Below are 12,080 nucleotides of genomic sequence, written 5' to 3' on the forward strand. Positions count from 1 at the left end.
TGTGTGTTTGAGGCAGAGTCCAGTTCACCTAGCTGAGTTTCCCTATCGGATCCCTGCAGTGCGTGTGACCTTCAGAGTATGTTGTGTGCCTTGAAGATCCATGGTTCCATGCCTGAGTATCCTGTGGCACTTGGCCTGGGTCCCTGGTATGCCCACAAACTGGGGTCAATGTCACTTATTTAGTGCATATTCCCTGGGATACTTCCCATGTAGGGTCCTTAAAAATAGTCGTCATAATTTTTCCCTCTCTACCAGCAGGCATGCACCTGTGTTCTCCCAGATGTGCCTGCTCTCTTTCCCCTCTCCTGACTTGACTTCCTCATAAGTATCCCTCATCCCTCTGATAGGGATGTCTACCTCTCATGGGGATGGATACATGTCATAACTTTGCATGGAGCCACCGGTAGTCAACATCCCCTCATCCTCCTTTGACAATTCGATCCCGGTTGACACGAGGGGCCTTCTGCCATAGTGACTTGAAGCTATATTTTGGCCTCACGATGGTCATGAGACTCTGCATGATGGACTAATTAGTGCTTTGTATTTTCTTTATCAAAATCTTTCCTTCCAGGTGTCCCTGCGCACATTTCTGCTGGGCGCCTTCGCAAGCTCCTGCAGGACAGTATTGCCAGCTTCACATCCATGTACCTCAGTGTGGGTGACTTGATGGTGAAGGAAGATGTAAGCTCTTGCTATGAGCATGTGTGGACCATCTCCTGGTCCACCCAAACTGGGGATTTACCCGTTTCCATCAGGGTATGTATCATCTTCCTTTGGATGGTAGGGATACTTGGTGCCTTTGAGCAATTTACGTGAAACAAAAAGATAATTCAATTATACAAGTGAAAACTGTTATGCATTGTTATTCTGGTTGGAACCATCAGGACACGGGGTCCTGTGATCTCTTTTTCTTGGACATTTTCCAACAGTTTTCTTTCTTTGCATCTCATATATCTGACGAAGCAATTTAAGCTCATCATCTTCTCTCCTAACTCAGTTTCTGTAGAGAAGCTGTTGGTCAGTGTCCACCATACACTAATGCTACAGCTGTGATTGAGCAATTTAAGCAGATGTGATCAGCGTAGATTATCCTGGAGGCAGATGGCACAGCAGAAGGAAGTTTGGAGAAGGATTTGCTGTCTTTGGGTAATGACAAAGCCAGCTGCAGTTGCATATTTAGGGTTTTAAAAAATAAACTACTCTAGCATTCGGTTGTTGTCAAAGGGAGCCCAAGATGACATTTGCCTCTGTCACCTGGTTTTCAAACAAGACACATTGGGTGAAGAGAGAAGAAATATGGGGGGCCTTTGTGTTTATTTCACAATGCTTACTTTCTTTACATTTTATTCTAATGTTTTGGGTTGCAAACGCATATAAAATAGAGAGGTGCATGGAGACAAAGTATTTCAACCTACAGAAAAAATTGATGTGCTGTGTTTCTTTCAGTACCTTTAAAAATTATTTCAGTATTTTCAATTGCCAATAAATATTCTACTAGTCTACTTGGATTTCATTAGACTTTAGTTACTGTTATGTTTCTAGAGTTTAATCCTAGGCCACCCCATTTTCATCTTTCTGGCTGCCGGGTTATCCCAAACAGAACATGTGTAATCATTTGCTTTGATCAAGGTTAGACTTGTGTTCGATGACATAATTCACCAGAAATGTAACTGTCTCAGGTCTCTGATGAAAATCTGACTGGCGTGAGCCCCGCTATAACAACTCGTGTTCTGTATGATGGTGGAGTTTTTCTTGGACCTATATTTGGAGACATGTTGGTTACTGCCAATCAGCGCACTCAGGTGAGAGTGATGGGCCACCCAGGTTGCAGGCCTCAGGCGAACTCAGCCCCTCACTGATTTGTCATATGGTCCAATTGACTTAGCTCTCAAGAGTCATTTTTCCAGTCAGTAAAGCAGGGACAGTAACAGTTGTCTTTTTTCTGCATCCATAGACCCCATAAAATTCTGTGAATATATGAAAGTGCATTGTAAATACAACCCAACACTTGATTATCATAGTAGTTATTGCTAGTATTATGGTATCAGGATAATAGAGAACCTGATAGCTAGAAATGGCTTATGTTCATATGGTTTATGCCTCCCTACAGTAGATCTAGATAGTTAATAAGCTAAATTGACTCCTTTTTACTTTCAAATATTCTTTTTCTGCCCAGACTCCTATAAGTCATCTATTTAGAAAGAAAATGTTCTGAGAATGATGATGGCAACAAATGTACACATATGCTCGACACAATGGATGTATGTATGGATTGTGATGACTTGTATGAGTCCCCAATAAAACAATCTTAAAAAGAAAAAACTACCAAGAATACAAACAAACAAATGAAAAATGCCCAAATGTACTGTCATTGAATTGATTCTGACTCTGAGCAACGCTATAGGATAGGTAGAACTGCCTTGTGAGTTTCCAAGACTAACTCTTTATAGGAGAAGAAAGTCCCTGTAAAGAGGGATTTCTCTCATGAAGCGACTGATGGTTCCAAATGGCTGACTTTGCAGTTACAGCCCAATGTGGAAACGCTCCTCCAGCAGGCTCAAATTCCGAGACCCAAACTGACAATTGACCGTTGTCGATGATCTGATACATCTATTCTGTCTTTGTTGTCCTTATAAACAAATTAAAATGTTACAGGTAAAGCTGAAGTGTTCTTTATCACCCATGCTATTCAGATCCCCCCTTCTTCACTACTACTACTACTACTGCTACCACTACTACTACAATCTGTTGCTTTCTAGTCAATTCTGACTCATAGCACCTTATCGGACAGACTAGAGCTGCCCCCTACGGTTTCCAAGATTGTGACGTCTGCAGAAGCAGACAGCTGTATATGTCTGCCTGGAGCAGCTGGAGGATTTGAACGGTCTTTCAGTTCATAGCTGAGCACTTAATCTCTGTGCCACCAGCCTCCTTCCCTTCTATAAGTCAAGGTTCATGACTTTAGTGTGTGTGTTTTAATCCTTTGTTGTTCAAGGTTACAGAGAGGTAATTGTGTCACAGCTACTTCACCGTCCTCATCTCTGAGCACAGTTTGAGGGAAAAGCAGGGTCTTTTCTTAGGCGCCCACCACTCTGTTGTCCGGTGCCATTGAGTCCGCTCCAAGTCAGAGCTACTCTGTGTGCAGCAGAACCAAACACTGCCCGGTTCTCACAACTGCTCTTAGGTTTGAGTCCTCTGTCAATTCCTCTTATTGAAAGCCTTCTCTTTGAGCTGTCCCTCCACTTTATTAAACATGATGCTTTTCTCCCAAGTAGTATCTTCTGACAACATGTCCCAAATATATGAGACAAAGGCTCACCATCCTTGTTTCTGGGAACATTCTGGCTGTACTTCTTCTAAGACAGATTTGTTTGTTCTTTTGGCCATCCATGGTACTGTCGATATTCTTCTCCAGCACCATAACTCAAGTGCATCAATCCTTCTAGAGGCTTCCTTATTCAATGTCCCACTTTCAGATGCACATGAGGCCATGGAAAATACCAGGGCTTGGGTCAGACACAACTCAGTCCTCAAAGTAACATCTTTGTTTTTCAACACCTTAAAGATGTCTTATGCAGAAGATTTACCCAATGCAATGTGTCTTTTGATCTCTTGACTGCTGCTTCCATGAGGATTAATTGTGGATCCAAGCAAGATGAAATCCTTGACAACTTCAAACCTTTCTTTGCTTATCATGATGTTATCTGTTGGCCCAGTTGTGAAGATTTTGGTTTTATTTACATTGAGTTGTAATTCACACTGACTCTGCCATCCTTGATCTTCATCAACAAAGTGTGTCAAGTCCTCCTCACTTTCAGCAAGCGAAGTTGTGTCATCTGCATATTGCAGGTTGTGGTAGTTACATAATTTCATGTCAACTTGATAAATAAGTGTACGGGTGGACTCTAGCCTGTCAATCAGGTCACAGCCTGATGATGCCTCATTGTGGACATGGCCTTTTCATGAGGAGTCTGGGGACTTCCTTTCTTTCTCCCTGGAGGTATGCCACACCCTCTCTGCTTCACCTTCCTGCTGTTGAGTCACTCAGAGAGCTGGAGATGCCACCTGGTGACCTGCACCAGCTCTAAGATGCTCCCACCACCATTGGACCCACAAGAATTTTCACCCACCAGCCTGTGATCTTCCTGCATTCTGCATCATTGCATGTGCTTCATGAGTCTGAAGGGGCATTTATGGCTAGTATTGAACTTCCGGGCTAATTTCAGATTTATGGACTTGATCTGGACTGGACAGGGATGTTTTCTTGATATCCAATTACTCTTTGATATAAAACTTTTTCTTACACATATATGGGCATCCCTGGATTTGTTTTTCTAGTCTACCTGGTCTAACACATGGGGTTTTAATAAACATTTCTCCAATCCTGATACTGCATTCTTCTTCATATCATCCAGCTTCTCTGATTATTTGGCCAGCATACAAATTGAATAAGTATGGTGAGACAATACACTACTCATGCTCACCTTTCCTGGCTTAAACCATGCAGTGTTCCCTTGTTCTGTTTGCATAACTGCCTCTTGATACACAGACAAGATCCAAATAAGTACAATAAAGTGCTCTGGAATTCAGATGTCAGCAATGAGATCCTTTATTTCACATCCTCTTTTGAATCTAGCCTGAACCTCTGGCAGCTCCTTGTCAATGTACTGTTGGAGGATCTTCAGCAAAATTTTGTTCTATGTTTTATTTTGATATTGTTCTATAATTTGGTCATTCTGTTGGGATATCTTTCTTTGAAATTAATACACATATGGATTTCATTTAGTCAGTTGGCCAAGTGTCTTGCAAATGTCCTGGCTATGACAAGGGAATTCTTCCAGGGCTTCATCAGCTTGTTGACCTTTTTCAATTCCTGGTATTGTATCAATTCCTGGAGCCTTGATTTTGGCTAGTGTGTTTAGTATACCTAAACATAGTCCTTCCTAACATTGGTTCTGGCTTTTATGCTATCTCTTGAAATTACTGAATGTCAATGAGTTCTTTTTGGTACAGTGACTCTGCATAGTCTTTCCATTTTTTTATGCTCCCGCATCATTCAATATTTGCCATAGAATCTTTCAGTATTACACCCCGTGGCTTAATTTTCCCCCAGTCCTTTCAGTTTAAGGTATACGTGTATGTTCTTCCTTTCTCTGGTTTTCTAACTCTAGGTCTTTGCACATTTCATTATAATATTTTATTTTATCTTCTTGAGCTTCCCTTTGAGATTTTGTGTTCAACTCTTTTACTTCATCATTTCTTCCGTGTGCCTCTGTGACTCCATGAATAAGAGCAAATTTCTGGGTGTCTTCCAACATCCACTTTAATTCCCCCCCCAAGTTTTTGTAATGACCTATTGCTTACTGCATGAATGATGCTCTTGATGTCATCCAACAGATCATCAGGCTCTATCAATAATATTCAGAATGTCAAATCTGTTCTTGAGATGGTCTTGAAATTCGGGTTGAATATAATCATGCTAAGCCTCCAAAGACCCAATATACTTTCTTGTTGTTCTTGGGAGCCACCGAGTATGTCTAGACTTGCTGCGACAAAGTAGGAGTAATCCCCAAGAGTCCTCTCTCTTGTCTGTAATCTTTGTGTAAGCCAGAATTTTTCCCTGAGTGCCAGTGAGTGGGCTTGAACCATCAGCCTTTGAATACCTAACAGAAATTCTCATATAGACATGTAGTGAAAGTATAAGGATGACATCTGCTTCATTGGCATTTGGCAGTTATGAAAGTAGTTGCTACAAGTTCTCAGTGCTTATTGAAAACATAGGGTATTACTAAGCCCTTGTGCAGTTTTAATTACATAAAATTTACTTCCATATAAAATAGAAAGGGAATTTATATATTCAAGGTTTAGCATATTTAATTGCATAAATACCAGATTTCAGTATCTACCATTATTTTAATAAAGCTTGATATATTTTAAGCCATTGATTGTAATTTAGGTTTTATTACTAGGAAAATAAAAGAGGTGAGGATAAGTAAATCAATGACACATTTTAATATCAGAAAACTGTGCAGAAGTATTTTATGCATACCTTTGCGCATATGGAGTGCACACATTTGTTTTTAATTCTTTTGTGTGTTTCAGGTGGCTGTGAGAGTAAATGACATACCGGCTCATTGCTCAGGGTCCTGTTCTTTTCAGTACCTCCAAAGCTCAACTCCTCAGATCCACTCGGCATGGTATTCTTTTGGTATGAGCTGTGGCTTGCTGGGAGGAAACTTTAATAATTTTTTTAGAGGCTGTGTTAGTCCGGGTGCACTAGAGAAACAAATTCATAGACACTCATATGTGTGTGTATAAGAAAGAGCTTTATATGAAAGGGTAATTGTATATTAAGAAAATATCCCATCCAAGTCTAGATCAAGTCCATAAGTCCAATATTAGTCCATTTGTCTGTTACCAGTCTGTAAATTCCTCTTCAGACTCACACAACACATTCAATGACTCTGAGTGCAGGAAGATCACAGGCCAGTGGGTGGATAGTCTTGTGGATCCAGTGGCGGTGGAAGCATCTCAGTGCTGGCGTGGGTCTCCACGTGGCTCCTCCAGCTCCAAGGCTCTGGCTGCCATCAGCATAGCTCCATGTAGTTTGTCAACAGGAATGTCTTGCAGGGAGAGTGTATCTGGCCTCCATTGAGCGATTTATCTCCTTTGTGCCTCCAAATGAGGTCATCAAGCTACAACCTGATTGACAGGCTAGACTTGACCCCTTTGGAAGGTGACAGATTGTGTAACTGCCACAGAGGACATGTGTCTGGCGGTGGGACAGGTAGAAGAGCATCAGTTTATGAAGTTCAGGTCGAGCAATGGCAGCAGAAGAAATTGTTTTGTTTTGCTTTGTGCTGAGTAAGCACTCAACTTGGAGATCATAGGTCAGCAGGTCAGCAGGTCAGAACCACCAGTGTCTCCCTGGGAGAAAAGACCTGGGGCCATCTTCTCCCATATAGATTACAGCCTAGGAAACCCCAAGGGCAGTTCTACCCTGTCACATGGGTTTCTTCTATGAGTTGGAATGGACTTGACAGCACCTAACAATCATAATCAAAATGATAATATGATCATGAAATGGAAATAGAGACAAATGGGCTATTGATGGCTTAAAATATCCTTTTGCCCCTTGTTCAGAATTCTTCTTTATTTGATTCTATTTCAGTTCTTGTTGAGCTGGGATCTCTGAGGACTAGTTTGAGGAAACATTAGGTGCAGGATAGGTCTTCCAAGTAAATGCAGAGGTCAGAGAGTTGAGTCTGCATTCAGATTCCCCAAGTCCTGGGAATGAAGAGAGAGAGGAGAGAGAGAATAGACACTGGATATGAGAGTCTGGTCTCTCAAATGGAGTGACATCATGGAGAGATGATTCTGTTTGTTTGTTTTTCCATTTTTCAGACGATGACATCAGCCCACTGGTTTATATTACTGGAACTGGCTTCTCTGATGACTCCCAGGCCTTTCAGGTTATGGTGAACAAAACAAGTTGCCCAGTGATTTTCTCCAACCTAACGTGTGTGGTCTGTCAGATGGGCCTGCTGCCAGCCGGAGTACATCAGCTCTCGGTGTTGGTGAGGCCCTCTGGTCTTGCCATCACCACCAGTGGGGAAGGCCCCTTCTTACATGTGGGGCCCAGGCTGGATGCTGTGGAGCCTTCCAGAGCTGCAGAGATTGGTAATCAGGGGAGGGTATCACATTCCATCTGCCCCCCTAAAACCAGCCTCTGGCCAACAGGCTGGAATCTTGTTTGGCCCTGTGATAAATTCTGTATCCATTATGATTCATAACTGTTTGTTCTCTGCCATCAGAGCATGTACTAATGAACAACAGACACTTGGGCCCTTCAACCAACTTTCTTGCCACACAGAGGATCATAGTTTGGCTGGCGATGCCAGGCATAACTGGGTCAGTCACTGAGTCAGCAGGACTATTTAGTCTAGGGGAGATAACCCAGGACTGGGGGAGAGGGCCTATGCTTGGCTTTAGTCCTCCCCCATGTTACTGCTGTGAAACTCGTTTTCTAAGGAACGAAGCAGATAGCCCCAGTCTCACTTACTGAACCCCTCTTGTAAACACTGGGAACCCCCTAAGGATGGATTTATTATCCACATTTTCCAGGTGTGATATTGCTGGTACCACAAGGCGAATGATTTGCCCCAACGTGTCACAAGGGAAAGAGGTAGCCCTCGGACCCAAATACTCAGACGGACGCCAATGTTCTCCTCTGTTCTATAGGCCCATCCTATTTTACTCAGTCAGGGAGCCTAAAAAAGCTTGACTTGCATTTGGGGGACATATCTAGTTTTGTGGGCGACTAAAATAAGCCAACGTTAAACTGGTGGGAGGGTCAAGATTAAGTTGAGAGGGAAGCCCCTGGAAAAGTGAAATCGAGGGTCTGCTCACTACAAGCTCCGTGCATAGTGGGCACTTCACAAACGGCGGCGCCCTGATGGACAGCGGTGGGCACACAAAGTCGACTCCCATTGGCGTTGCAGAGAAGTGGAGGGCTCGTCTTGTTAATATTTAGCCCCATGGGCCGATCTCAATGCTGTCAAAAACCGGGCGCTCTCCATGACTTGCCAGGTTCTGAGGAGTGGGACCGGATAAAACTGGCCCAGTAGGACTGCAGGAGGCATAGCAACATTCAAGTTCATGGCCGCCAAATGAAGCATGCTCTTGGAGCATAAAGCGCTTTGCCCTAACTTCTGGATTACTCCTCCTCCCCTGCTGGGGGCTGTTGCGGTTTATTCTGTTGTTCAGAGACCACCCCCACCCCCCCAGCTTAGACCATTATTTAAACCTGCGTGTTCTGGGCACACATTGTCTAAAGGAGCGATTCATTTCTGAACTGACGTAACCCAGAAGAGTGGAATAAGAGATCCACCGCACCTTGTCACTATGCGTAAGGCCACCGCAGCACTTGCTCTTGTTTCTTGGAGATTTGAGGAAGGAGCCAGGGGATATGTGGTACTGAGAGTAGACGGGCCTGGCTCGGATGAGCTTAATAATGACTGCTTTGGGCTCAGGGACGATGATAGTGTTTTCCATGAGATTTATGAGGTGCTTTGATTTACAACACTGCCTTGGTAGTTCAGGCTACACAAACCTTTTTCAACTCCCACCCCTCTCCATAACAGGCCCTTACGGGCGGGCGAGGTAGAGCAGTTGATAAGGCTCAGCTGATAACCAAGACCTTGGCACTTTGAACCCACCAGCCATTGCAGGGGAATGAAGAGGCTGTCTGCCTCCACAACCATCAACGTCTTAGCAACCCTGTTGGAGATGTATGTTGTCCTATAGGTTCACTATGAATTGGAACCACCTTGAGAGCAATAGGTTTGAGGTCAGGGCATGTAGGTGACCAAATCCTTATCGTATCCCCTATCCAGAGAGCCCTGCTTCAGTGGGGTAACCAACTACTCACATTTTCCCAGAAGTGAGGGATTTCCCAGGACATGAGATTTGAAAACTAGCAGATTCCCAGGTACATGAGAAAAGGAGGTCACACTATTAGGTTGTTGTTGCTATCAGGTGCCTTCTAGTCCATTCCAGTTCGTCGTGAGCCTGTGTGCCACAGGCCAAGACTCTGTCCTCTACCCCCAGCAACTGTTCTGTTTGAACCCATTGTTCCAGCTGCTCTGTCAGTCCATTTCTCTGAAGGGCTCTCTTTTTCCTCAGACCCTCCACAGTACCAACCAGGATCCCTTTCTGCAGAGACTGGTCCCTGCCAATAACATGTCCATAGGTCTTGAGATAGCCTCACCATCCTCTCTTCTCAGCAGCATCCTGGCTGTTCTGTGCATTGAATAGCGCAGTGCAGGGATTCAGTGGTCTGGGAGGATTATGCATCTTCCCACTAGATTTTAGCAAAAGGCGCATCTCGATTATTTAGCAAGACTAAGTAGAAAGGGAAAGAGATTGAAGGAGAGACCTTGTCTGTCACTCTTTTTGTTACCGGATTTAAACTTTACCCACTTACTCCTCTTTCTGCACTGCCACCTGCACAATTTGAACTAGTTAACCTATCAGACCACACTGCTTGCACTGCCCCAGGTACAATTCTGGGTTCAGTGCTAAAGACCTTGCTTTATGAAGTGTGATTTTGGACCAGCAGGATTCCATCTCCAAGGGATGTTGTAGCAATGCAGAGTTTCAGTCTCTCCCTCGCCCCCCGCCCTTGACTTTGCATTGTATAGTATAGTATAGTATAGTATAGTATAGTATAGTATAGTATAGTATAGTATAGTATAGTATAGTATAGGCTTGCTGGGAGTTGGAATTGACTTGAGGACAATGGTAATAGGAGCATTAGAGAATCAGACCCAGCCAGGCTTACTAGCGGGGAAATTACAGAGTGGTTTAGCACCAACAACATCGTAGTCTATCTTAATTCTTTAGGCTGTCATTTCACCTATCCAAATTCTCTTGAAAAGTTTCCCTTGGGTTGTTAAATGTCCCTTTCACATGGATGTGTGAACCTTTTCCTCCCCACTCTCAGAGGTAGTACCTATTTAGTAGCCTCTCTTGTACCCGCTTGGGGAGATGGTAGACCAGAATCCTTTCCTTCATCAGTAATCTGTGGGCGTTTGGGTCCACATTGGGTCTCCATCAGTGGTGATTAGAATTTTATAGGGGTCTGTTTTTCTCAAGGGATAGTTTGTATGACTGGAGTCAATTCCCGTCTCACCCATCTTTGCAGGGAGCAGAGTGGGTGTCCTTCCCTGGTCAGCAGAAATACCCTGAATGCAATGGATGGTGCTTGGTGATTCCAGTCACTTTATGAGGGGATTTCAAAACAGTCTAGAACATTTCCATGATTACTCCAGCATGTTGCCCTTGTTGGGTCCTTTTGAGTCTATCTCCCACCTAAGGTGGCATCCTGTGGCAGAGCCGAACTGCCCGTGTATATGAAGAAATTTCTCCCAGGAAGCCCTTGGCAGGGTTCCCATGCCAACCTTTTGAATAGCAACTATGCACTTAACCGAGTCGATCCACCACGGCTCCTTGAATATGGGGTGTGTGGCATCAAAGCACAAAGCTGTTGCATGAGGGAAACGAGCTGTGGGCCAAAGATCAATAGCATAAAGACCCACTTTGAACCTGGGCTCTGACTCGGCACTCACTGCCTGTGCCACAGTGATGCTCCCTTGTGCTTGATCTCTTGGGACTGGCAGGGGCAGTACTTCAAATTCTAGGCCAGAGGCCATCTATTTGCCTCTATGTTTTATTTTAAAATAAAAGAAAGTCCAGGAAGGTCCTACTGCCCTTTTGGCCCTCTAGTCACCATTTCTCTCCTTGTATGTGGTTAGCTTTATGCTGAGCTTCAGTTTTTTCCCACAGCATGAGCATTGTCTTTTGTTTTGACACATTAAGCGGACTCATGTTTTATTAATTTGATTTCATCTCTCTTGGGGATGCCTAATTTTTTTCTGCCTGTCAGACTGTGGAGTCCATCTGGAAATGTGGTTTTGTTACAGGAGGACTCTGGGCCACTATCCGAGGTTCTGGTTTGGAAGGGGCTAGCTTGGTGTTGTTCGGGTCCCAGTCTTGTGCCGTGAACATCAACACAAGCAATTCACAAAGAATCCAGTGTAAAGTTCCGCCCAGGGTAAGTGGAATTCTCTGGCATCGCCTTCCTGTGGGATGGATTACTAGTATTAAAACAGAGCATAAAGCTTTGAGTGAATCACTTCTTGGAACAAAATTAACTGACATAACCTCTCATCATGAAAATATGTTCATATTTCCTGTCTTGTTATGAAGTGGGAAAACCCCTGCATAGTGGGGCTTGTAATTGACATTAGTTGCTTAAAAAAAGAAAGACAGCCAGGCCATCCCAGTCCACAATATTATTGAGTGTTATAACACAGAATAAACACGTTTATCTAGTGCATATGCTGGGTGTGGGTTCCCAAGATTCACTCATGACTTCACCCTTCTCTTCAACAAACAAACGAACTTAGTTTTCTCTGAGGGTATGATGGTGGGACTCAGGATCTCCCAGTTACCCCACTGCCTCTTGTAAAACCAAGTCTCAGGTCTTTCCTTTCCTTTTCAGTTCACTCAGAGCCCGG

The 12,080-nt window shown here is 43.7% G+C and overlaps 1 protein-coding gene across 1 annotated transcript in view; it reads left to right on the top strand.

Annotated features, from left to right (window-relative positions):
* PKHD1 (PKHD1 ciliary IPT domain containing fibrocystin/polyductin) overlaps positions 1-12,080 on the top strand; it is a 588,229-nt gene that overhangs the window by 71,913 nt on the left and 504,236 nt on the right. Inside the window, exons 23-27 of the mRNA XM_075554069.1 lie at positions 572-756; positions 1,680-1,802; positions 6,103-6,208; positions 7,405-7,680; positions 11,484-11,614. Of these exons, the coding sequence (XP_075410184.1) occupies positions 572-756; positions 1,680-1,802; positions 6,103-6,208; positions 7,405-7,680; positions 11,484-11,614 (821 nt within the window). The remainder of the gene's footprint in view (positions 1-571; positions 757-1,679; positions 1,803-6,102; positions 6,209-7,404; positions 7,681-11,483; positions 11,615-12,080) is intronic.

Source organism: Tenrec ecaudatus, chromosome 7 (genome assembly GCF_050624435.1).
Source record: "Tenrec ecaudatus isolate mTenEca1 chromosome 7, mTenEca1.hap1, whole genome shotgun sequence".
Taxonomy (NCBI): Eukaryota; Metazoa; Chordata; class Mammalia; order Afrosoricida; family Tenrecidae; genus Tenrec; species Tenrec ecaudatus.